Source organism: Pipistrellus kuhlii, unplaced genomic scaffold (assembly GCF_014108245.1).
Source record: "Pipistrellus kuhlii isolate mPipKuh1 unplaced genomic scaffold, mPipKuh1.p scaffold_m20_p_1, whole genome shotgun sequence".
Taxonomy (NCBI): domain Eukaryota; kingdom Metazoa; phylum Chordata; class Mammalia; order Chiroptera; family Vespertilionidae; genus Pipistrellus; species Pipistrellus kuhlii.
The window spans coordinates 60,715,855-60,742,011 of NW_023425404.1; the positions used below are offsets into that span (position 1 = coordinate 60,715,855).

Genomic DNA, 26,157 nt, shown 5'->3' on the forward strand with positions numbered 1-26,157 from the left:
AATTTCAGGTAAGACATTGTGGAAGAAAGATTTGTGAATAGAAAGCAATAGGAATGAAACTCACAAAAAGAAAACAAATGTTAAAAGAGCATCAGTAAGTTGTAGAATGAATTCAAGTGACCTTACGTAGATAATTTTAGTACCTAAAGCAGAGAAGCAGGGGGGTGGGAAAAAAATGAGATGAAATAATGACCAAAAACTTCAAAATTTGATGAAAAGTATAAATTCACAAATTATATTTTAAAAAAAGGCTCATCAGACAAACAAAAAACTTTCTCCGATTGCAAAGCTTAAACAATTCATCACCAGCAAACCTACATTATAAGAAATGTTAAAAGAAATCAAACAGGCAGGAGAAAATTGTATCAGTTGGAACTATGGTCTACATAAGGGAATGAAGAACACTGTAAATGGTAATTATATGGCCAAATAAATGTTTTTTGTTACTATTTAATTGATTTAAAATATAAAAAATAGTAGCTATGTATAATGGAATTTATATCATATTATAAAGTGAAATGTAACAGTAACATAAAATCTAAAAGGAGAGAAATGGAAGTATATTGCCATTAGATTCTTAAACAATAAATGAAATAATACAGCATCAGTTGAAAGTATATAAAATATATACTAAAAATCCTGATGCATCACTGAATTAACAAAAAAAGTAGATATAAGTAAGAAGTTAACAAAAGAGATAAAAATGGAATCATTGCTGAAACCGGTTTGGCTCAGTGGATAGAGCGTCAGCCTGCGGACTGAAGGGTCCTGGGTTCAATTCCGGTCAAGGGCATGTACCTTGGTTGTGGGCACATCCCCGGTGGGGGTGTGCAGGAGGCAGCTGATTGAAGTTTTTGGTCATTATTTCATCTTATTTTTTTCCCACCCCCCTGCTTCTCTGCTTTAGGGACTAAAATTATCTACCTAAGGTCACTTGAATTCATTCTACAACTTACTTTCTATCCCTCTCAATTCCTCTCTGTGTAAAATCAATAAAATATATTAAAAATAATAATAATAAAAAAAATGGAATCATTAAAAAATTTTTATAAATCCAACTGACAAACCCCCAAAAAATCAGAAAAAAAGGAACAAAGAAGGCACAAACATTAAATAGAGATGTTAGATTCAAACTAACCATATCAATAATTTCAGGGAATCCATAGGGAAATTACATTTAGACCATTAAATGTAAATGGTCTAAGCATACCAATTAAAAGCTAGTGACAGACTGAATTTAACAAAAAACAAACCTCATCCATACACTGGCTACAAGACATGCTTTTTATATGAAGACACAAAGAGGTTAACTATCAGTAAAGGATGTGAAATTATATACCATTAGTGACCCAGTGCACAAAATTCATGCACATTAAAAGGGAATTAGAGGAAATAATTTAATATTGCTATTTGCCCTTTCTCTATAATAGAAGTGTCAGAGATGAAAGAAAATTAGTAAAATGTATATGAAAACCTTCCTCCTGTCAGAGTCTGTGGCGCACCTTGGGACCCAGAGTCAAGTCCCCGCCCACCCACATGCACCTCAAAATCACCTGAGACCCAGCCCCAGCCCCCACACCCCATTGGGCTAGATCCAGACCCTGCCAGTTCCACCCTTGTCAAGCCCTGCCAGGTTCCCTCGCCTGGTGCCAGGATGGGGGTGTGTGGCCTAAGGTCCCTCAGCCCAGACTGGAGTGGGGGGCATGCCTTGAGGTCCTCCATCAAGCCCTGCCATGTGGGGGACATGGTGTGAGATCCCCTATCAAGCCCCACTGGGTTGGGGGTGTGTGTGTGTGCACAGCCTCAGGTCCCCTGGCCTAGTACTAGGGTGGGGGTAGTAGCCTGAGGTCCCCTAGCCCAGCACCAGAATGGGAAGCCCACCTTGATGTCCCTAGTCAAGCCCCACAGGGCGGGGAGCATGACCTCAAGTCCCCTGGCCTGGCACTGGGGCGGGGGGTGGTGGTGGGGGGGGGGAGCGCAGCCTGAGGGCCTTTGTCAAGCCCCACTGGGGTGGGGGAGGGTATAGCCTCAGGTCCCTGCTGATGGTTCCTTAAAGCTTCTTTTGGGAACCTGGCCTCAGCTGTGGGTGCAGCCATCTTTGTGATGGAGTGATGGCCAATGAGCATATTCCCTCTTTATTAGATAGGATGCTAACCTGACAGGACAATCAATAGGTCCATGCTATCTGTCACTACTTGAGCCAATAGAAACAGTTGAGCTATATATGAGCGTTTATTCCAATACTGCAGGCAGTGTGGGAGAGCAGTAGGGCATCCACAAAAATCTGCTCTGCACCCCACCATCCCAGCTACTTACATTGGGTAGAAGGACAAAGATTACATGGGAAGTAGGCAAAAGGTATGCCAAATGGGCACTTCACAGGCCTGGACCTTTGCAAAGGCCCACAGGTATGTAAAGGGCTGGGGTCTTCAAAGGGCTGGCGATTCTGGGTTCTGCAACAAGGCTGTTAATCTTCCCATAATAACAGGCAGCTCTCTGATGGGGTGGATGGGCTGCCTTTCCAGGTGAGCTCCAAGGTCCCATGAGTAACTGCCAGCCCGGTTAGAATGTGCCTTATTTATTTGTTTGTATGTTTTTTAAAAATAGATTTTCATTGATTTCAGAGAGGAAGGGAAAGGAAGAGAGAGATAGAATCATCAATGATGAGAAAGAATCATTGATTGGCTGCCTCCTTCATGTCCAACACTGGAGATCCAGCTCAACTCAGGCATGTGCCCTGACTGGGAATTGAACGTGACCTTCTGGTTCATAGGTCGACACTCAACCACTGAGCCACGCCAGTTGGGCTCAGTGGTTGAGCCCAACTGGAGTGGCTCAGTGGTTGTTTTTGTTTTAATCAAACAAAAACAATCATAATTAACAGAGCATGATTAATATTTCTTATAATTATAGCTAGTCCCCAACATTCTATTTCTGCTCCTAAAAAAAAAAACTGTAACGGTTATAGCAACATCAACCATATTTCCACTTCTCCTTTTCATGTGTTTCTTTCTTTTCCTAGTCCCTCTTTTTTCTTCTATTCAAGTTTTAGCTATTTTAATAGATCATCTGTCAAGTTCAAGATTTTAGTTCTTCTTTCACCGGTGCCTGCACTGATCATTTCAGATAAAAGATACCTTTCTCTCCTAAGATATTCTATTATTGTTTTGTATCCAGCACCTGGGATAGTGAGGGTTCATTTTTTTTAAATCTACACCTTTTCTTTAAAATGGTTACAATGAGTATGATTTTTATAAAGACAGCTGAACAGTTCCAGAGTTTTTCTAAAGGAAGACAAGGGGGGATTTAGTAGACCAGGGAGCTGCTCAGCGGCACCTCCTCAGCGAGCTGGATGTGCGTGCAGGGTGAACCCAGCAATCCATGCCATTCTGATCCTTTTCCGCCTGAGCAACTCAGCGCCCTGTGTTCTGTCAGCGCTGGGTGAACAGGTCTCCCCACAGGGACTGAAACCAGGCCGGATGGAATGCCGGCCTTTGAGTGAAAGTGGATGGCCTGGCTCCAGATTGTCACTCTATCCCTGACCAGTGAATTCAAATGTGAGACACACGGAGAAGAACACAGGGTGAAAGCCTGGAAGGAAATTAGAAAGCTGAAGCCATGCAAGGTGTAGAAAGGAGATGAGTGCTGGGGGAACAATCTGCCAAAGAGAAGAGACCATGGAAGCTGGATGAAGAAGGGACAGAAGGGGAGAGAAGGGAACAGGTGTCCCTCTTTGTGTGGGCATGTTTCAAGAGCCCATCCTGCCCAGGAAACTCTCAGAGAGGGTATTTCTGGGACAGGTCCCAGAGCTCAGCCTACATAGAGAACATGGAGTTCTTGAACAGCCTGAGCTGGGGACAGCCAGGAGAGCACAGGCAAGCAGCATTGCCTGTGGCTCTCACAGGCCCAGGCTCTGCCAGCCCCCGTGTCCTGTTCTTTGACCCTAAGAAAAAGAAGCCCCAGGGCCTACTCAGGCCTTTCAACGAGGCCACAAACTCAGAGAGCTGTCAGGGCCATAATTGAAGGAGTTGAGTGTCTTAACCAAGGACATGTGAGAGGAGGAAAGTGTCATCAGGGAAGTAGAGAAACCAAACATGCAGGGATTTGAAAACTAGAATGAGGCTTAGTTGAAGTTGCTCCCCAGAAAGACAGCAAGTGTATACTCATTGCTTTCCCAGGAGGAGTGCATGAGGATATCCACTATCCTGCACCTATGCCAGCACTACACTGTTTTCAAAATCTTATTTCCGCTGATTAGGCACATAAAAAATGACATTGCATTGTTTTTATTTATATGACCTTTAGTTAAGAATGAAACCCTTTCCAAATGTTGAATGACTACTTATAATTTTGTTTATGTGCCTTGTTTATTTTTCTAAATGTTCATTTTTATCTTAATAAATGGGCAGTCCCTTATATATATTAATAATATCAACTCTTTGTCAGTCATATGTTTTGCAAATGTTCATCTTCAGTTGTGTGCTCAACAGAGTGCCATTCAATCCTCACAACCCTGTGAGATCACGTTTACTCAGGAGTGGCCCATCATTATCTTTCTGTATAGTTATGGGCAAGTTTGCTTCTTCCTATTAAATAAAGATGAATGGCTAAAAGCATGGCCTATGCAATCAGAATGTCCTTGTTTCTTCCTGGGGGACCTTTGTGTGATTTCTTTGTACATCTTGTTACAGAAGACCGGAGAAGAACCAAGTAACGCTTAGAGAGATGGAGTTACACTTTATTACTATTATTATGCACAGGTTGAGAGAAAACTGTATTTCAGATTCTGGGCCCCAACATGGAGGACCTTTCCCTATTTATATCTTTGTACCTTATTTGTCTCCCAAATATGGGGTTTGTCCAGTCCCCTTTATACGTTCTTAAAGAGCCCTCTGTGCTGGGGCTTTGAGACCTCAACCAAAGGCCTGGCCTGGCACCAGCACTGATAACTTCTTCTAGGGAATGGGAGTAGTTTTATTTTCCTTATTTTTTGAGCAAGCAAGCATTTACAGAAGCCAAAATAGCAGGATTAAAGTTTCAAACAGCAGTTTTTATATAAGATGGATGCTTCAATCCCCTAAAGTCTTTGTGCTTCAGTTTCTTCATCACTGACGTGGGGATAATAAAAATCTTCCTCCTGAAGGTTGTTCTGAGACTACATATATTTATATTACTTATATTTACATTTATATTTATTTATATTTACACACATATATATATACACTTAGACCAGTGCCTGGCACATCATAAGAGCTCAGTTGTCACTATCAATGATTGTTATCACCCATTAACTATCTTTGTGATAATTATATGTAATCTTTAAAAAGGTTAACATATTTTAGAAGCATGAAGGTTTAGGGATTTTAAACAATCATCTTATCACAAACCTGCCAGTTCCGGTTGCTGGAGTACAAAGGATGCATTTCAGGTGTGTGGCCCCTCTGCCAGCTTCTCTTAGAAGGAAGTCTGGCCCCTGCCTGCAGAGCCCTGCTATTTTCTCCCAGATGTATCCATGGCTACCGTTTGGGGGCACCCTGCCTTGCTAGTTCTGGAACACTGTGCAGGGGTGGATGCTCTTTGAGTTAAATTGGCTTGTTTTGCTCTGGTGCTATCCTTGAAAGATCTGAATGCAGAGGCAGCAACCTTTTCCCCCTAGCTAGGACTAGAATCAGAATGCTCTCTACCTGGAAAGAAAGCTTTTAGTCCATCTAATCTAGTGGTACTCGAACGCTGTTGCACATCCGCACACCTAACACCCTTCTAAACATCCCACGTGCTACAGCCTTTCTCTTCTCTACAGAACCCACATGTCTGGATGAGGGCCCAGGAATTTGCAGGTGATAACAGCTCCTAAAGTTATTAAATTTGTTAAGGTGAGGCTAAGGTGATGGAGCTACCGTGTTTCCTCGAAAATAAGACATCCTCCGAAAATAAGACCTACTTACAGGTTTCCTTCTGAGTGAAATATAAGGTATCCCCCTGAAAATAAGGCCCCTCCTAGGCTAAACATGAGAGATTTGGTCCACTGATTCTGAAAGAAATGGAGTCACAAGAAATTCACCCGGAAATTCAAAAATTGGATTGTTATGATGATGTTCCAGAAGATGATGACATGATTGTCATTGAATAAATGAGTAAATTCTTGATACTGTAGGATTCACAGTTTGTCTGGATTGTGTTGACAACTACCGTACTACTGTACCGTAATAAATTTCCTTTATTTTCATTTAACAATAAATGTGTACCGTATTCTTCTTCATGGAAATATAAGACATCCCCTGAAAATAAGACCTAGCACATCTTTGGGAGCAAAAATTAATATAAGACACTGTCTTATTTTGGGGGAAACAGGGTACATCTCAAATGTATAGTGAATTTTAAAATATATGTATTTGTTTTTCTCTTATATAACAATCCCAGGATCAGCAGTTCCGGTTGGCAAGATAACTTGCCAACACAGTTACTCAGGCATGTGGTGTCCTCCCTGCTGCTGTACTTTCTAGGACATTATCATCATCTACATTATCAAGGTCGAGTCGAACACATGTCCATTTTTGGGATCTAGATGCTGGGAAGAAAAAAAAAAAAGAGTCACAGAAGAGGCCAGTCCAATGTCATATGACCTGGGCCTAGAAGTAGCGCATATCACTTCTATTCCGGGAACCTGGGAAAAGAGGGGGCCGTGGGGACAGCCAGTCTGGCTGGGCAGCCTTGGGCATTATGTACCTACTTGTCTTCAGAGCAAAGAGGGTGGGTTGGGTGGGCAACCTGCAAGCTTCCCTGCAAGATCCTAATGCATACCCACATCTCTCAGAGCATCCACTTCTCCAACCTCTGCTTCGTATAGGTGAGGAAATTGATACCCAGTGATAAGAAATGACTGTTTTGCCGAAACCGGTTTGGCTCAGTGGATAGAGCGTCGGCCTGCAGACTGAAAGGTCCCAGGTTCGATTCCAGTCAAGGGCATGTATGTTGGTTGCGGGCACATCCTCAGTAGGGGGTGTGCAAGAGGCAGCTGATCGATGATTCTCTCTCATCGATGTTTCTAACTCTCTATCCCTCTCTCTTCCTCTCTCTGTAAAAAAATCAACTATATATATATATATATATATATATATATATATATATATGTATATAGTTGATTTATATATATATATTTATATATATATATCAACTATATATATCAACTATATATATATATATATATATTAAAGAAGATATGTTTATTAAAAGAAAAAAAGAAATGACTGTTTTGGGGAAACAGATTGAGTCAGTAAAATAGATGAAGATTTATCTATGACATTGCAAAGGCTCTCTCCTTACTTCAGCACCATCCCTGGACTTGAGGCCAGGGATTCTTTTTCATTTCAGAATTGTTGATAAAGAAATTGTTCTTTTTTAAAAAAATTTTTTTACAGAGAGGAAGGGAGAGGGATAGAGAGCCAGAAACATCATTGAGAGAGAAACATCTACCAGCTGCCTCCCTCACACCCCCCACCGGGGATGTGCCCACAACCGATGTACATGCCCTTGATGGGAATCAAACCCGGGACCCTCCGTCCGCAGACCGACGCTCTATCCACTGAGCCAAACCGGTTTTGGCTTGATAAAGAAATTGAGTGCACTTTATGGTGGGAAAATAGAGGGAATGGTTAGAGACAAGAAGGGTACTTCTCTTATGCTAAGTCACCCCTCTCAGTATCTCTTTCTCATATCTTTGTTAATGTTCCATCCCCAACTTTGTTTCTAGACCCAACTCTCCTTTCCTTTCCCTTTATCATTAAACTAGTAGCCTTGGGCAAAAATCCATATGCCAGTAACTCTCTGTGGGGTCTGGCCAGAGGCCAGATGAACAAGTGGCCCCACACGGACTGTGTTGTAAAGTCAACTTGTTCAGCTCGTGCCCGATGCCCAGAGGCTCTCTGTGGCCTTGAGACCCATCCATGCCTGGGCACAGAATGTTTGCCTCATTCCCAGAGGGACGGCACAAGTATTCTGCTAAGCCACTCATGCTGCCCATTCTCAGTGGCTGCACCCCCCTCCCACCCCCTAAGGACTGGGGGGACTCTGATGGGGTAGAGAGAGCTGGTTGCTGGCATCTTGTGGCTATGGGCACCACCATCTTTGTGATGAAGTGACATTTAATTTGCATATTACCCTTTTATTAGATAGGATAGGTCTCCTTTATCACTCCTCTAATGCTTCCTCGCAGCTATAGGGATTAGACATATACATGTTAGGGTCACTGAAGGAGGAATGCACAAGTGATAAGGGATTATTAATTTACTAGAGGCCTGGTACATGAAATTCATACATGGGGGAGAGGGGGTTGTGTCCCCCAGCTCAGCCTGCACCTCTCCAATCTGAGACCCCTTGAGGGTTGTCTGACTGCCTGTTTAGGCCTGATCTCCAGGTGATATCAGACCTAAATGGGCAGTTGGACACCCCTCTCACAATCCAGGACTGCTGGCTCTGGACTGCTCTCCTGCCTGCCTGCCTGATTGCCCCTAACCATTTCTGTCTGCTGGCCCTATTGCTCCTAATTGCCCTCTCCTGCTGGTCTGGTCATCCCTAACGGCTCTCCCCTGCAGGCCTGGTTTCTCCCAATTGCCTTCCCCTGCTGGCCTGATGGCCCACAACTGCCCTCCCCTGCCAGCCATCTTGTGGTGGCCATCTTGCATCCACTTGGGGGCAGCCATCTTTGACCACATGGGGGTGATCATCTTGTGTGTGGAGTGATGGTCAATTTGCATATTACCTCTTTATTATATAGGATTAGGTCATCTGAATATCAGATGGTCTGAACCCCCAAATGGTGCCAAGACTCCAGGGATGGGGAGTCATAAATTTTAAAGGACTCTTGGTGGGCTTTTTCTGGGTTCTGAGTGGGAAATTCTCTGGGCAGATCCTGAGGGGAAAGATAATGGTCTTAGGAAGTGGAATTTGGTCTAAGCAAAAGGGAATGTCCATTGTGAAGTGGCCTGAAGGTCAGTTCCCAGGAGAGAGGGTATTGATTCAATTATTTGATCAAACCTAACATTATACGTATATAGCTCCATACCTTGGAATGGAGCTTGTGAGATTAAAAGAGCTGAGATGATAGGATGCAAAAAGAAAGAGAAAGAGCATCAAGATCAGCCCACCAGCCTATCATTTGGCTCACTGGATAGAGTGTCAGCCTGTGGACTGAAGGGTTGGGGTGTGATTCTGGTTAAGGACACATGCCTGGGTTGCGGGCTCAAACTCCAGTGGGGGAGCATACAGGAGACAGCTGATCAATGATTCTCTCTCATCAATGATTCTCATAATTGATGTTTCTATCTCTCTCTCCCTCTCCATTCCTTTCTGAAATCAATCCTATCTAATAAAAGAATAATATGCTAATTGACCATCACTCCAACACACAAGACGGCTGCCCCCATGTGGACACAAGATGGCCACCACAAGATGACCAGCAGAAGAGGGCAGTTGTGGGCAATCAGGCCTTCAGAGGAAGGCAGTTAGGGGCAACCAGGCTGGCAAGGTAGGGCAGTTAGGTGTAAAGAGGCCAGCAGGGGAAGGAAGTTGAAGACAATTGGGCCAGCAGGGCAGCAGTTAGGTATCAATCTGACTGGCAGGGGAGTGATTAGGGGGTGATCAGGTTGGCAGGCAGAAGCAGTTAGGGGCAGGCAGGCAGGCAGGCAGGCAGGCAGGTGAGCAGTTGAGAACCAGCAGTCCTGGATTGTGAGAGGGGTGTCCAACTGCCAGGTAGAATCGGGCCTAAACAGGCAGTTGGACATCCCTTGAGGGGTCCCAGATTAGAGAGGGTGCAGGCTGGGCTGAGAGAGACCCCACTTGTCCCTTGCATGAATTTTATGCACTGGGTCTCTAGTAAAAATATATTTTTTAAAAAAGATTAGCCCCTCCCCCCCCCCCCCCGGCAAAAAAAAAAAAAAAGAAAGAAAGAAAGAAAGAAAGAAAGAAAGAAAGAAAGAAAGAAAGAAAGAAAGAAAGAAAGAAAGAAAGAAAAGATTAGCCTACCAAAGGAAGTGAAGACAAGGACTCATGTTCTGTTGACTGTGAAGAGAGCAGCCTCAAAACAACAAAGACTGGGAAGGTGCTGGGCACAGGTTAGGTAGGAAGAGAATGGAGCATCAGTGGCCTTAAAAGCCAGCCTGAAAAGTTACATGTGAAGCTACAAGAAAAAAAAGGTGCCCTCTGTAGTTTGCAAGCATAAAAGAGACATCTGAAATCCCCTGCCTGTTATCATCATTAAGGACCTTAAGATACACATTATGTCAAAGGGGTGACAGGCTTCAACAGTGAGAAGTGCTAGCACACAGGAGCTTGCCTCTCTGCTGCCCTCTACATTTGACATCTTTCGGGCTTCATAATATGATGACTGGTTAGATCCCGGGAGACTGGGCTGCCAAAGGCTTGGAATAGAGTGCCAGAGCTCCTGATTCCTTCAGAGAAGTGGAAAAATTTGGTCTGTAGAGGATGCTCCTGACGTAGAAAAAGGTATCTATTCTGAGTCTTTGCTCTTCTCTCCTGGTGAAGGAAGAAATCTGCACTAAGATCTGAATTAAGCTGGATTTGCTTTTTTCTTGCATAGTAACAAAAACATTCCTAGAGTTTGAACAGTTATTGTCTCTGGACTGGCATGCCCATCACCCAAGGCTGGACTCTACAGTAGGATTCTACGGTGGGAAAGAAGTTACTAACATTTGAACCAAGAGGAGACACATTGAACTGCTCCACCATGGATTGAGCCCATCCCGTGGCTGGTGAGTGGGTGGTAGTACTAGCCTTGCCACATGGAACTGTCCCTGGAATTAAACCCAGTGAGTGCATCTCCCTTCTAGGGCCCTGCATTCTCCTCCTGCAGAGAAGAGAACTTTGGGCCACAGAGATTTCTCCCTATCACTTTCTCCCCTGGCTGCCAAATGCAAATTGAATGTTAATTACATACCTACTGGCAAAGCCCATAGTGAATGTTTGTTTTAACAGTCACCACACTGACAAGGAAAACCCAGCTAAAAGATACAAAAATATCTCCCTGCATGGTGGTTGATTGTCAGAGTTGACCGATGCTCTACCACTGAGCCAAACTGGTTTCGGCAGATGGGCTCATTTTTGTGTGCATGCCTCAGCACACACATTTCTTTGATGAGAAGCAGCAATAATAAAATCCCCTATGCTCATTCACTATTCCTCTGAATAAGTTCAGAGTCAGAACAATTAACTTTCAATGATTTATATTAGTTTTGGACCTTCTTTCCTTAATTCTGTCATGTTGGATGAACTTTGCTTCTTGGCTTTATAGTTGAGCAAGGTTGCAATTCAGTGTGTGTGTGTGTGTGTGTGTGTGTGTGTGTGTGTGAAAAGAAAGTGTAGGCACTCTAGGATCAGTTATACATTTTAATGATATTATCCACAATTGTTGATTTTTCATTCATCCAGTTAGTATAAATAACCAGCTTACTGTTGTACTAAAAGGATAGATGTGAATAGAAGAAGGCAATAAATAATACGTATGTTTAGATAGGCTATAGTCTCACAGCTCTGTGAGACTTACAATCTAACACCATTAACTAACCAGCTCATCAGGGAATGACCTGTCAGCACTGCCAATATTTTCTTTAATGAGGTAACACTGTGGTATTGGCACCTGGGAAGCAGTTGGCCTGTAGTAAGCTGGCCCATAGTTACCACCAATTCTGGGCTTTCAAAACAGCTTATGCCAAGATTCTGTCCACGCTTGCAGCTGGGGGTGTTGGAGGGCCTGCAGATCACTTCCATGGAGCCAAGAATGAAGTTATTGCTCCACTTGCATGACCCATTAGCTTCTGAAACTTTTCTCCAGATCACTATGTCATTGTAACACTCTTTATCATTGCCTGGACTGTTTCCCTTGGGGAAGCTATAATGTAATCTTCTGAATGTCAATAATGAAGACACAATATCCTTGGATATGCTAAGGCTAGTATTTTTATACAAGAAAATCAAGTTCATTAATATCTCAATGGTCTGTTTTTCTTGGTCACTTTTTGCCAAGTCATTTTGCATCTCTTCCTCTGAAAATTCTTTAATTGTCTCCATTTTGTTTCCTGAAGATCCTACAAGAATCAACCCCAGGCAGAGTAGCAGCAGAGAGGCCTCCATCTCAGATCTAGGGTGCTCTCTTCTGCAGCAAAAATAAAAAGTAAAAGATAAAACTAAGGAGAATATTAAGGAGCCAGCTCTCTTTTCCTCATGACAGTCATTCCCAGGATTGACCCCTCCATGTACCTTAAAAGACTCCTACCTCTGTTCATGGAAGTATGAAAACGTGAAAAGACAATCAGTGTGGAGACTGAAGACTTCAAATCCCTGCTTATCCACTAACAATTAACTCTACCTCATTATACTCACCTCGGTTCCCCCATACAAAAAAAAAGAAAAAGTGAGAATTACATAAGATAATATGTTTAGAGTACCCAGAACCAAGTCATGTTTCTCTTCCTGTTCTCCTCATCTGGAATCTCACCGGTAGGGCCTGTAATCTTCAAATAGATCACAAGAATCCCACTCACAGGTTCCTCACTGTTCCTGTGTCTCCCATAGCCTCACACAGTACCCAGCGTGTACTTGAAAAAAAAAAAAAAAAAACACAAAAAAAACACCCCACAATGTTATTCTGTCCTCTCCCATTTCTTTCCCCACCAATCTCAGTCATGGGATATCTGCCGTTACCAGTTCCTTTGGCAAAACTGATCCTGTAGAGCACATGTGTCAAACACAAGGCTCACGGGCCAAATCCGTCCCGCTAGGCCTTGCAACGTGGCCCGCACCGCGCTGTCATCACTGCACTCTGCTGCGTTTCCATCACAATGACAGTTTATGACTGTTCAGTAAACCATTTGGCCCGCGATTTAGGCTGGATTTTAGATTTTGGCCCCTTCTCTGATTGAGTTCAACACCCCTACTGTAGAGAAAGCTTCCAGTTTGCTGCAGGGTAAGACGTGAAATTGTATTTGTTTCCTGAGAGTTTCTGCTATTGGGTCTAGCTGAAGAAGGAGGGGCTGAGAAGGGGGTTGGGAGAGTTGTATGAGACGGAAGGAGGAGACAACGTGGAGCCAAGAACACTCAGAGACTGAACAGAGTATCCCTTTGGCTGTCAGGATCCCAGTGACCTGGGCAGCACCAATCTTTCTCTTCTGTGAAATTTTCCCTATTTATTTACATTTTAACCCAAAGTGATTTTTTCTTCTTCTTTGAAACCCTACAGCATAGGTTATATTGCACTTTATGTGGGTTCTTTTTTATTTTTCAAGTAGGTTGATAAATAGTCTTTTCTCCCTCTTATTGAGGCTAAAAATTTCTTGAGCCCAGAACATATTCCCTGCTTTTTTATTTGGTACAGAATCAAACACTGAACCATACACTAGTTTCTCAGCAATGTTTGTTAACAGCATAATATGGCTTGACTAGTGTAGAAAATTCTTGAGTTCAGTGCTGGAAAATTCACAATGAGCTCCCAGAAAGAAAGGTTATTTACTACTTCTCTGATCTCTAAGAGCCTCCTTCCCTTCCACTTGTATCTTCAGCATTATCACACTTATTTATATCCTGCTAATCATTCCTTGCCCCTCCATTCTTTCCATACACTACTTTCTAAAATACCACATGTAATGACACTATGTTCAGAAACATTCAAATATCCCTCATTGCCTATGTGAGGTAATCGCAATTCCTGAGGCCACTTAGTCAAGGCTCTACTTGAACCAATCCCAACATACTTCTCAAGGCTCATCTCCCATTATTTTGGTATCAAGGCTCTCATCAAATCAGTATGACTCACTCCCTTTGAATGCACTCTGTTTCATCTCCATTTTTGTCCTTTCTGAATGCCTACTATTTTCTGCCTCTTAAGATCCTTCAAAGCCCAATTCAGACCCCATTCTTTCTTTGACATATTTTCTCATTACTTAAGTTTGCCAAATTTATTTTTCATTTATGTCCTGAACTTATAAATCTAAACTTCTTACCACCCACTTCTTTTTTTTCTTACTCAGTTTTCTTTCTTTTTATTAAATAATTCTTTATTGTTGAAAGTATTACATATGTCTACTTCTTTCCTCCAGGATTCCATGAATCCTCTCCAGCCCACCCTTGCCCCCTGTTCCAGGCCTTCACTACCCTATTGTCTATGTCCATCTACCCACTTCTCCTTCCCCTTCCCCTTCCCCTTCCCCTTCCCCTTCCCCTTCCCCTCCTCCTCCTCCTCCTCCTCCTCCTCCTCCTCCTTAAAAATGTTTTTATTGATTTTAGAGAGAGAGAAGGGACAGGGATAGAGAGAAACATCCATGAGGGAGAAACACTTTGATTGGCTGCCTTCTGCACGCCCCCTAGTGGAGATTGAGTCCACAACCCCGGCATGTGCCCTGAAGGGAAATCTAATTGGTAACATCTTGGTTCATAGGTCAATGCTCCACCACTGAGTCAAACCGACTGGGGAGATCTCCCACTTCTTATACCACTCATTTGACATTAGTATATATGGAATTATATATTTTTTGTTATATTCCATTTAAAAATGTCCTGTATGTAAAATGAGAGCAAAGGCCCAGTATCAAGAATATATGAGCCTTAATAATTGGGTTGATTGATTATGAATAGATTATTAAGAATTAAGTGGATGTATTCATGTTTGTACCTTGAACATAGACTTGGTGTAGGTTTTGGGAGGCTGAAAGAAGGTTTAGATTGTTTTCTAAACATTGACTGCCATCGATATCAAAAGAGAGGTGATGATAGGAAAGCAGAAAACAAAGAGAAAAATAAGAATAACAGTGTAGAGTCCCAGTTTTCCTGGAACATGTACTTCAAGTGGGTTTGATTTGGGCTGCTAGGTGCCCATTAAAAACAACACCCCCCAAATAAATAAATAAAAAGAAATAAAAACAACAACACCCAAACTGTAAATGTGTAAAACATCACAATTCATTTGAATTGGGCTTTGATCCTCTTTGACTCAAAATACTCAGAGGATAATTTCCAGTGACAGTCTCAGTTGCACACTGGCACTTTAATGGTAATACATTTACCTGTAACCATTTTGTTTTTAATTACCAGGAGGGAGGTTATGAGTAAAGGAAGAGAAATCATTGGGAAGGACAACAAAGCCTAGGGAGAGGAGTAGGAAAAGGAATCAGAATTCAGAACACAGAAATGGGCCCATTCAGTGGTTAGAGAATCAGCCTATGGAGTGAAGGGTCACAGGTTCGATTCCCAGTCAAGGGCATGTGCCTTGGTTGCAGGTTCAATCCCTGGTGGGGCAAGAGCAGGAGGCAAGTAATAGCGGGAGGCAATTAATTGGCATTAGATGTTTTTCTCTATCTATCATCCTCCCTCCCTTTCACTCTCTAAATATCAACGGGGAGTGGAGGAAATAGCCTCAGGTGAGAATTAAAACAAAACAAAAAACATATGTAGAAAGTATTACATATGTCCACTTTCTAAAATGAGCCATAAAGGACACATTTTAACTATTGTAAAGTTTTGCCCTGGAAATGATGCTGCTACCAGGACCCTGCATCATATACTAGGGACCACCTGCTCCTGCTCAGCACCTGAAGATGCTGAGGGCCCTGGTCCCTTGGTGGCATTCAAACGTCCATGAAGACAATGGTGACAATGGGTTTCTGCAGAGAAATGGGTAATGAAACTCAACTGCGAAAGGGCCAGCCCAGATGGGTGGGCCTTGCCCACTTATAGGTTGCAAAGTGTCCTTTACTTACCTCTGTCACTCTCCTCCCCTCTAATCTAATCAATCAGAATTTGTTGCTTACAAAGACAGAGTTAACAACCAGCCTAGGGGTACCTCCTTCTTTGATCTGACCTTTAATTAAGTACAAATAAATAATGCAATAGTTGAAGCCTCTCAACTGAAAAGATCAGAACAGAATGGACCCTGTGAAGCTCATGCCTCCCTGGGGTACTCTAGCTCACTGTAGGAGTTCCCAGCTCTCAATGACAGGATGTAATGTTATAGTTCAGAATTAGTTTTCTCATAACCTGGCACCACTTACCTGCAAATACCCCTTCTTTCTTTCTTTCTTTCTTTCTTTCTTTCTTTCTTTCTTTCTTTCTTTCTTTCTTTCTTTCTTTTTCTTTCTTTCTTTCTCTCTCTCTCTCTCTCTCTCTCTCTCTCTCTCTCTCTCTCTCTCTCTTTCTCTCTTTCTTTCTTTCTCTCTCTCTCTCTTTCTTTTTAAAAAATATATTTTATTGATTTTTTTTTTTTTACAGAGAGGAAGGGAGAGAGATAGAGATAAAGATCTCTCAGCTGCCTCCTGTACATCCCCTACTGGGGATGTACCCACAACCAAGGTACAAGCCCTTGACCGGTATCAAAGCTGGGACCCTTCAGTCCACAGGCTGATGCTTCATCCACTGAGCCAAACCAGTTAGGGCAACCCTTTCTTTCTTACTACTCCCCAGGACTAACCCTCCCTTCCAACAAGGCTAGTTTCTATACGACTAAGAAATAGAAATGTGGCGTAATAGGCTGGAAAGAACCTCAAAGATTATCTAGTTCAAGCTTTCTCACTTTACAGATGAGACAACTAAGGCTCAGAGAGGAAGAGGGCTTCATCAAATTCCCTTCCTTCTCTTCCTTTGCCCTCTAATTCTAAAGATACTCTGCCCATAGTTGAAGGTGAAATAACTGAACAGCCAGTCCAGCTGTAAGAACTAAAAGAGGAAAAGAATTAGTAGTCTGGTCAAAATCCTTTCTGTTTCCTCTGGCGCTGCCAAGAGGAGGTACAATGAGCTCTGAGAGTCTCACTGTCTCCATTTCTCTCCCCAGTCTTCCAAGGAAATGGTTTCTGGCTCCTTCTGATCTCTTTTCCCCTTTCGTTCAAGGCACAGAGGGAACAGCTGAACAGGAGCAGCTGCAGCTTGAGTTGTATATGCCATCTTTAAGAGGAAATCCTAAGAGATGACCCCAATTGCCTCTACACTTAGGACCAAGTATAGGATGAGGGTGGAATGAATGCAATACATGCTCTAGGCACAAAATTTAAGGGGGCACCAAAAAGCCCAGTAATCAAGATGCTATTTTTTTTCAAGATGCTATTTTAATGCAACATTTAAGAATTAATTTAATTCAAAACAATCCCTCACGAACAAATGTCAAAAATGTAAACTATTAATAACAGGACCTGACCCTTCATGGGCACAACTCATGTACTTTGCTCACCCTAAATCCAACCCTGTCAGATTGGCCTTGATTTAAAATTGAGGTATTTTGTTCAGAAGGATTTTTGCATTAATTTTGATTTTAAAAAATATCCTTTATCTGGATTATTTGGGGGGAGGGTGCCCCTTAAAATTTGCATGTAAAGTGAGTGCCTCGCTCATTTTATCCTAAATCCCAATCCTGCATAGGATTCATCAAATGACCCAAAGGAAAGGAACACGACATTGAAACACATGCATGGTTTATGATTTAATTCGGCAGAGCTTTGTTTTTTATTGAAGCAGAATAAGAAGATTCCAGCTCAGCAACACTGGAAGGATTAATGAATTATTGGTAGCTCCCATTTCACTCGGGCTTTACCCCATGTCCACAGTCAGGTGTGCGCCAGGAAGACCCAGCACCAGTGCCCCCTGGAGAGGAGCAAGAGGATCTCAGATTCAGGTGCTGGTCTCAAGTTATTCAACATATTTCTGGAAGTGAACTGGGCCCAAGTCATCGCAAGCGACTACGATAAACCCCTCTGTGGGGGAAATGTGGTACCTGCAGGCAGGGTATCTGGTACCTTCAATGAGCTTACAGACTGATATTTTGAACTTTGTCTCACTCTGGAAGCATAAAAGGCTGGAGTGGTTTTGGCAAGCCATCCTCTTGGGAGAAGTGCAAACGTGATTGATGTTTCGAGGCCTCTCATGGATGAAGACGTGTTCCTTCTTGCAGGTGTTGTCAGGTTCCTTGATGATTCTCTGTATGATCATGTGGTTGCAGTACCTCACAGCGATATTAGTCTGAGGGTAGTCCACATGCAAGTGTTCTATGGTCGACGCCACTACTTCCTCATACAGCTCGTTTTCCCAGAACACAATCATCAGGAAAACGATCACCATTAGTACCATCAGGGGAAAGAGTCCCTTGACATCTGTGGCTGGAATTCCTACAGAGGAAGAGGAAACAGAAAGCAGCAGAAGGTAAGGAGAGTCCTCCAGCCCCATCGCCTGGCTTTGCTCCCCCACCCTTAGGACTGTTTATTTCCCTCACTCTGATAATTAAAATCATGCCTTGCCTGCAAGATCCAAGACCTTTCCCACCATTTCAACGCTCAGAGTGTGGCAGTGAAGTGTCCTCTAATTATTCCCATTTGTTTTATTACTTCCATCACTTCCTTGATGGCACGCACCTGATCTTCTAGTTCTACTGAATCTGTCAGAGAGCTCAGCACACAGATGAACTGACAGAGGCGCCCAAAAGTACCCATGCCTGCTTGTTTCATTCCTGTTGCTGAATGACTTCCTCTCCCTAATTGTCTCAGCTCTCATTCCACCCACTTCTTCAAGCTTTTAGCACTGTCTTCTCATCTGTCCTTCCCAATTCTCCTTCTGCTAGTCCCAATGGGCTCTGTTGGCTCCTCTTACCTTTCCTTTTTGCTGCAGCTTTCACAAGTACCATATCCTTGTGATCATGGGTCTGAGGAAGTCCTCTGAGTCTCCTTGTTCTCTGACAATAACTGGCAGGGAGCTAGTTGAGCGTGGGGCGGGCAGAGTAGAAAGAACAGGCAGGGAGGAGCCCGTAGGGGAGTGTGCTTGGATGGATGCCTTTGGTAAGGAAAAGACCTTAACTTTCAGAGGGAGAGTTGGGTAAGTGAGGCCTTGAGAGTGTCCTCGTTAAAACAAGTGCAGACTTTTCAAAACATTTAGTCAAGTGCTGACCTGTGCCAGACACAGGATTGTCTATTTTCCAAAATTTCAGCCAGTCCTTAGTCAAACCGTGAAGTAGATATTATCTCCCTTTTATCAATGAAGAAATTAATTGCTGAACAGTGGAGATGGAAGATGACAAGGGTAATAAGAATCTCATGTTCTCAATGTTTGACACTTGATCTCCAGTTTCAGTAAGTTTTATTCCCACGTTGAGTTCAGGACAAGGCGGAATAATTCCCTGGCATTGACATTAGTCTTAATCAAGCCCTAGAAAATATGGCAATGGTTCCCAAACTCTGCTGAAAATTACAATCATCTGGGCATTTTTAAGTACCACCTTGAATTCTAGCTATTTTCCCCAACATGATTTAGGAGCTCTCTGAGAAGTGTTTTATCTCTTATCCACAATGAATCCTCCAGACTTCCCCTCCGCTCATCCTGGCTTCCTCTCAGCAGTGCTTCTCCATGGTGTGATGCTGCTTCATGCTCCTCCCGAAGTCTGGATACTCTCCTGCACACTGAATACAGGATATGGGGTATGACAGACTCTCTGAAAATTTTTATATATATATTTTATTGATTTTGTACAGAGAGGTAGGGAGAGAGATAGAGAGTTAGAAACATCGATGAGAGAGAGTCATCGATCAGCTGCCTCTTGCACACCCCCTACTGGGGATATGCCCGCAACCAAGGTACGTGCCCTTGACCGGAATCGAACCCGGGACCTCTCAGTCCCCAAGCCGACGCTCTAACCATTGAGCCAAACCGGTCTCGGCTCTCTGAAAATTTTTAATTGCAAAAGAGAAAAAGAAATCTTAAAGCTGATTTACATATTTACTTCTCCTGGCAGCCATCAGCAGGACCTTCACAAGCACTTCCTCACGAATTGTCCCTTTCCTTGGCTACTCTGACGTGGGTGTGCTTATTCTCCTTATCATCTGCTTTATGTCTCCTCTTTCTCAAGTGCTGGGCACGAAGGGACTGTGATCCTGCCCACAGTGGGGGTGAGGGGCACTCTTCTTCTTCGTTTTTTTGTGCATTCATTGGCTGCTTCTTGAATGTGCTCTGACTAGGGATTGAACCCCCAACCTTGGTGTATTGGGATGACACTCTAACCACCTAAGCTACCCAGCCAGGGCAAGGGGCACTCTTCTTGAAGATGCACTTTCCGAGGGCTTTCCCCACAACTGAGGAGGCATGAATTTCCCGTAGCAGAGAACGGGAATGAAAGAGGTTGCAGAGCATGTTGGGGAGGCCTAATGACCTCACCACCTGCCCTCAATGACTCCTTAGCTTGGCTCTCAAAGACTTAAAAAAAAAAAAAAAAGTTTTCTACTTGAAATACATCAGTCTTTAGCTATTAGTTAAACATACAGCCCTCATCAGTTTGGCTCAGTGGATAGAGTGTTGGCCTGTGGACTGAAGGGTCCCAGGTTTAATTCCGGTCAAGGGCATGTACCTTGGTTATGGGCACATCCCCAGTAGGAGGTGTGCAGAAGGCAGCTGATTGAAGTTTCTCACTCATCGATGTTTCTGGCTCTATATCCCTCTCCCCTCCTATCTTAAAAAAAAAAAAAATCAATAAAATATATATATATTTTTAAATACAGAAGCCTGAGCCTTCCCCCAGACCTGGGGCAAGAAATCAGGCTCTGGGGCGAGGCCCTGGAATCCGCACTTGTAATGAGTAGCCCAACTCTGGGGATTATAAACCAAAGTCTAGGGATCACTACACTACAGGAGCCCTGAATCGGTAAGCAGCATAGTAACTTCTAAAGAACCACACCCACCCCACCATGAAACTGACTTTTTCATTAATATATGGAGCACTCAGTGCCCTGCATGAAACCTGCATGTGAATGACTGTCCGGCTTCAGAGCTTCCACAAGGTAAAGGGTAGGCCCTTGCCCCATGTCATGTGACTAAAGTAGCTCCTCAGAGTGTCTCCTCTAATCCTAACAATAACCATAACCCTAATCCTAACCCTAACCCCCCCCCCTCCACAAGCCTAGGGGAAGGATCTTCCTCCCAAACACACCATTCATTGGAGGAGGAAGGATTGGTCTTTCTTAGTTCTAGTCCTTAATTTTCTGTGTTCTTTTAGCAATTCTGGAAACCAGTTCCTAGGGGACCCTGGAGATGAGGGGAATGATTTGGGTTCCACCAGAAAGAGAGTTTCCAGGGCCAGGCCGGGGAGCAGAAGTGAGAGTTTGTCTGTGGGTTGGGCCCAGGGCCCAGGCAGGGATGACTGGCAGTGACAAAGCGAAGCTAGGACACCATGGATTCAGGAAGGTCTTTTAAAGCAGTAGACACTCTCTTCTCTCCATTCTCTAACCTTTCTTCCTGCTTCTCTATCACCCAGATGCCAACTTTGAGCACCCGTCTTAAGACCAAAAGGTTGGAAATGCTCTAGTACTTCTGAGTTGGAATCTTTTCCCCTTCCCTATTCATTTTCACTAAGAAGCCCTCCCAAACTATTTTCTCTTACTGCTCTTCTGTGGAGAACAGTCAGACGTTCTCCCATTTCTTTCTAACCTTGGAAGTGGGCCTCACCCATGAGGAAATCTCTGCTGGTTCCCACAAACGCTCAGAGAAGCCCAGGTGTCAAGAAATACCCCTAAGTCATGGCAAAAGGCATGAAAGTTTATCAACTCCTCCAGGAATCCTTCTTTAAATTAACTGTTACAGAAAACCGGAGAAGAACTAAGCAATACTTAGAGAGATGGAGTTACATTTATTACATGGGCCCAGAGGAAAATGTCTCTCAAATTCTGGGCCCCAACATGGAGGAACTTTTCCTATGTATATGTTTTTACCTTCTTTGTTTCCCAAATATGGGATGTTTCTGGCCCCCTTTGCAAATTCTTCACAAGCCCCTATGTGCTGGGGCCTTGAGACCTCAACCAAAGGCCTGGCCTGGTGCCAGCACTGATAAATTCGTCTGGGGAAGGCTTAATGGCCTCTCTGAAGTGGAAGTGGTCTATTTTCCTTATTATTTAAGAGAGCAAGCATCTACAGAAGCCAAATTGCAGGGTTAAAATTTAAAACAGCAGTTTTTATATAAGATGGATGCTTCATAACCACTTCCATCTCCTCTTTAAAATCCCATAAGAAGCCTTCCCGCACATGACTTAGTGTGAACGGTTACTCGGTGGGGAGGAAAAAGATCTGTTTGGCTTTCTCCATGCGTGTGCGTGCCAGCTGGCTCCAGCACACCACCTGGTACTTCACAGAACGAAAAGTGCCTGTGGAGCGGATGAACGGATAAAGGATTCCAGATCTTGTTCTCTTCCCACTAACTAGTTGTCTGATCTTACAAAGCCATGACTTCTCAGAGCCCCGAGTTCTTCATCTCTAAAATGGAGGAGGCAGAAAAGAAAAAAAAGAAGAATCGGTCTGTCTAGGAGTCCCTTTCTGCTCTCACAAACTAAGGTTCTGAGTTCAATTAAAGTGACCCCTCTGACTAGTCCCTTAAGATGACAATTCTCTGGGGACCACTTCTACCACTCCCTTCCCTTCTCTCTCTCTCTCTCTCTCTCTCTCTCTCTCTCTCTCTCTCTCTCTCTCTCTCTCTCTCTCTCTCTCTCTCTCTCTCTCTCTCTCTCTCTCTCTCTCTCACACACACACACACACACACACACACACACACACTGGGAAAGTAGGGCTGTCCACTCTACCTCCCTGCCAGGAGTCAGGGTGAGCAATGGGGAAATGGGTCCTGGTACCAGGCCCCAAAGTGAGAACTGGGGCTCTGACTCAGGAGTGTGGCAGAGTGGCTCTGGGAAATAGCCCAAGGAATTGGCACTATGTTCAAGGGGACGCCTCCCTAAATCAAGAACACCTGCTACTGGGGGAAAACGAAAGGGCACGGAGCACGCCGACTTGGAGGGACTTTCTGGCTCCCCTCGGCACCAGCAGAGCTGCTGGCTAAACAAACTGGACGGCAGGATCCATGCAGTCCCCGGGCACCCTTCCAGCTGCCCTCCCACCACATCACCCGTCTCCGTCCGCGTGAGCCTGGTTGTGTCCGGGAACAAGCTGCTTCTGATCTGGGCAGAACCAGTTCGAAATCAGATGAGAGGCTATCTACCCCAGCCTTGCCGTCCCAGCCCCAGGCTGAGAACAGGAGGCCCTTTTCTCCCCTGGGGGCAAACCAAGCCATTTCTTTTTTTTATAACTTGTATCCCTGACAGGACTGCCTCCGGGGAATAGCCCAGGGGAGGCCGGGCTGAGGGGAACAGCTGCTTGGGGGGCCCCAGTCTCTTCGGCTTTCCTCTTCAGAGAATGCTTTGATCAGAGCCCACTTGGGCCCCAAACAGGAGCCTTCCGACCCCCTTGAGAAGGACCATTACCCATCCTCCCGGGCAGCCCCTCCCAGGACATTGCCGGGCTGTTTTTCTTCCTGGGCCAGTTCCAGCTTCTCTGAAAATCAGATAGATTTCACTGAAAGAAGAGAAAAATGGTTGTTCCTACCTCAAATAATCACAGTTGCATTAAAAAAAAACCACACACACAAGTAAACAAAACAAAACAAAACAAAACCCTCCCTGTTCTCAGAAGCGCCCAGCTGGAGCAGAATGAACAGTGAGTGGCCTAGCGGTTGTCTTGAATGGCCCAGCCACTGACTAGCTCTGTGACCCTGCCCTCGACTCCGTGGGCCTCCGTGGCCTCCTGCACACGTGGCTGGGAGCTGGCAGAGTTGGTGGAATGCTGAAGTGAAAACAAGGAGCCACTGAGAGTTGACAAAACGCCCCCAGCCATGACATTCCACCGCGCAGGACTCTGTGGTGGCTCCTTAGGAAGGGCGCTTTTCTGTCAACGGTTCTGTAACACAGTAATCTTTTTAGGACACAAATCTAGTTCTGTGCCTGCGCCGTCCACCCCAATCTCCACCTAAAGCGGGCCCCTGGCTTTTCGCACGTCTTAAAATAACGGCAGCCCCTACCTCTGCCTGCCAGGCTTGCATAGGTAGCCTCATCCCAAATCATCCTCCTCCTCTCCCTCCATACGTAGGATGAGCAAAAGCAGGTTTACAGTTGTGACTACGTGAAACACAGTTGATAAAGCTATTGTAATAATCCTAATCTGCATGTTTTTGTGTGTGTGTGTGTGTTTTTCCATACGAACAAGTAAACCTACTCTTGCCCCACTACACACCGCTCTTTCCAGTTCCCCGAGCTCATCAGGCTTCCTTCCAGCTCAAGGTGCTGCACACTTAGCTCTCTCATTGTGGGATGGTTCTCACTCCGCGCACCTCTCTTCCTTCTGCCCAGTCAGATCCAGTGTGTGCCTCCTTCCTCAGACAGCCTTTCCGGGACCCAGGGGGAGCTCTGCTTGCACCGCACTGTGCTTTTCCTTGTGGCCCTATCACTAGCATAGTAATTGTATTTCTTGTTTTTCAAAAATTATCTGATGGTTTCACGAGGGCAGAAACCACATCCGTCTGATTCCCACAGCAATCTCTGTTCCAAGCACAGAGCCTGGAACATAATGGAGGTTCAACAAATATTTGCCCCATAACTATTCAGTAAATATTGATGTACTGGGCTAACGCATAAACAAATAATCTAAAAGAACTACATTTTGCTCTTTAACCATAGTATCAAAGAGCTATTCTTTGTAAAACTCAAAACTTCTTTTTGAGGGTTACTTTGGTGGGACCTTGTAGCATGATATGGACGTGAGATCGGTGTTAATGTAAAAAAAAAACAACAACATTGAAACCTGTAAAGAATTTGTGTGATTTTATTTGAGCCAAACTGTCGGGAAGCAGAACCTCAACGAATTGAGATAATGCTCTGGAGAATGGCGGGTTATATCTCTATTTATACATTGCAATCAAAGGAAGGGTCACATGAAATCCACTGGTGATAGACCAGCGAGGTGGGAAGAAGCAAAGGGGGAAGGGAGGATGGGGAAACCCCTGGGATTGGATAAAAAATAAAATGATAAGACACATACTTAGGTGGGTGCAGGAACAAATTAACATAACAATGAAGGAATTTGTGGTGTAGGTCCTGGAACCCAGGCACATCAGGTTGTGCCCCAAGGGGTCTGGAAAAAGGGAAGTTACAAGTTACCCAAACATTTCAAAGGATATATTATCTTAGATGCAACCAGACAGATATGCTCAGTTAAGATAAAGGTTGAGCCCTCGCTGGTTTGGCTCAGTGGTAGAGTGTTGGCCTGTGGACTGGAGTAGGGGTGGGGGTGGGGGCAGGAGATGGGGTCCGGGGTCCTGGGTCCTGAGTTCCATTCCAGTCAAGGTCACATGCCTAGGTTGCTGGCTTGAGCCCCAGTGGTGAAAGGTTGACCTTGAAGATACCGGCCTAGGATATAACTACCCACCATAACTGCTTTTAGTTAAAGTTTCATTTCAGACCATCCTTTGTGGTTACTTTAGATCTCTGAGTTTGCAACACTACCATGCAGGCCTTCCCTGAGCTTGTTGAGTTAGCATGCGGCCCCTTTTGTCCACATCAAAAAGATCAATGATATAAAAGAAAAATGTTACCAAAACCGGTTTGGCTCAGTGGATAAAGCGTCAGCCTGCGGACTGAAAGGTCCCAGGTTCAATTCCGGTCAAGGGCATGTGCCTTGGTTGCGGGCACATCCCCAGTAGGGGGAGGGTGTGTGTGCAAGAGGCAGCTGAACTATGTTTCTGGCTCTCTCTCTCCTTTCCTCTCTGTAAAAAATCAATAAAATATATTTTAAAAGGAAAAATGTTGATTTACCACTAATTACCACTCAGAGTCTTAAATCTATGGTTGTCCCTCTGATCCGCTGACTCCAGCTGATAAAAACCAACTTGCTAGTTTTGCTAGTGGATGCTACCTGTTTTCCGCTTCCCACACGGTGGGATGCCATCTAACTTAAGAAGTCCAGCCGAACTCATGAACAACATCTCCCCGAACAATCAAACAGCTCTCTCCTCTCTAAGTTCTGCATCCATATCATGTACACAGAAGGATCCGCACATAGTCGCGTCCCTAGAAACAAATTTGTAATCAAAAGTCCTTTACTGAGACCTAAAGCATAAGATTCATGATGGTACCTAGTTTGTCCACAAGGGGTCAGTTTCCTCCGGCAGCTCCTGGGAGCAGAATTGCATATTTGCGACCAACAGAGGTTCTCTCCTCCTATTCCATAGCATCCTGCCCACGTGCCAACAAGGTTTCCGCTGGGTTCTTATTCACAGTGATCCTCATCACAAACCTTGGTCAAGTGAGGGTGACGAAGTCC

General features: G+C 44.2%; 2 protein-coding genes across 2 annotated transcripts; both read right to left on the bottom strand.

Annotated features, from left to right (window-relative positions):
• Positions 1 to 11,553: 11,553 nt before the first annotated feature.
• On the bottom strand, positions 11,554 to 12,144 carry RNASE11 (ribonuclease A family member 11 (inactive)). Its single transcript, XM_036418977.1, has one exon. The coding sequence runs from the start codon at positions 12,142 to 12,144 to the stop codon at positions 11,554 to 11,556; it is 591 nt and encodes a 196-aa protein (XP_036274870.1).
• Positions 12,145 to 17,491: 5,347 nt separating this feature from the next.
• RNASE12 (ribonuclease A family member 12 (inactive)) lies at positions 17,492 to 18,709 on the bottom strand. The gene is made up of 2 exons (XM_036411151.2): positions 18,631 to 18,709; positions 17,492 to 18,152 (listed from the first exon to the last, which is right to left on the bottom strand). Exons 1-2 carry the CDS (start codon positions 18,662 to 18,664, stop codon positions 17,677 to 17,679), a joined length of 510 nt encoding a protein of 169 aa, XP_036267044.1. The 5' UTR covers positions 18,665 to 18,709; the 3' UTR covers positions 17,492 to 17,676.
• Positions 18,710 to 26,157: the final 7,448 nt, after the last annotated feature.

Bases quoted from the DNA above. Each gene is read 5' to 3' on its own strand.
- RNASE11 (XM_036418977.1), bottom strand. From the start codon at position 12,144: ATGGAGGCCTCTCTGCTGCTACTCTGCCTGGGGTTGATTCTTGTAGGA.
- RNASE12 (XM_036411151.2), bottom strand. From the start codon at position 18,664: ATGGTACTTGTGAAAGCTGCAGCAAAAAGGAAAG. The intron at 18,153-18,630 runs GTAAGAGGAGCC...CTTCCTCTGTAG, and splicing joins AGCTGCAGCAAAAAGGAAAG to GAATTCCAGCCACAGATGTC.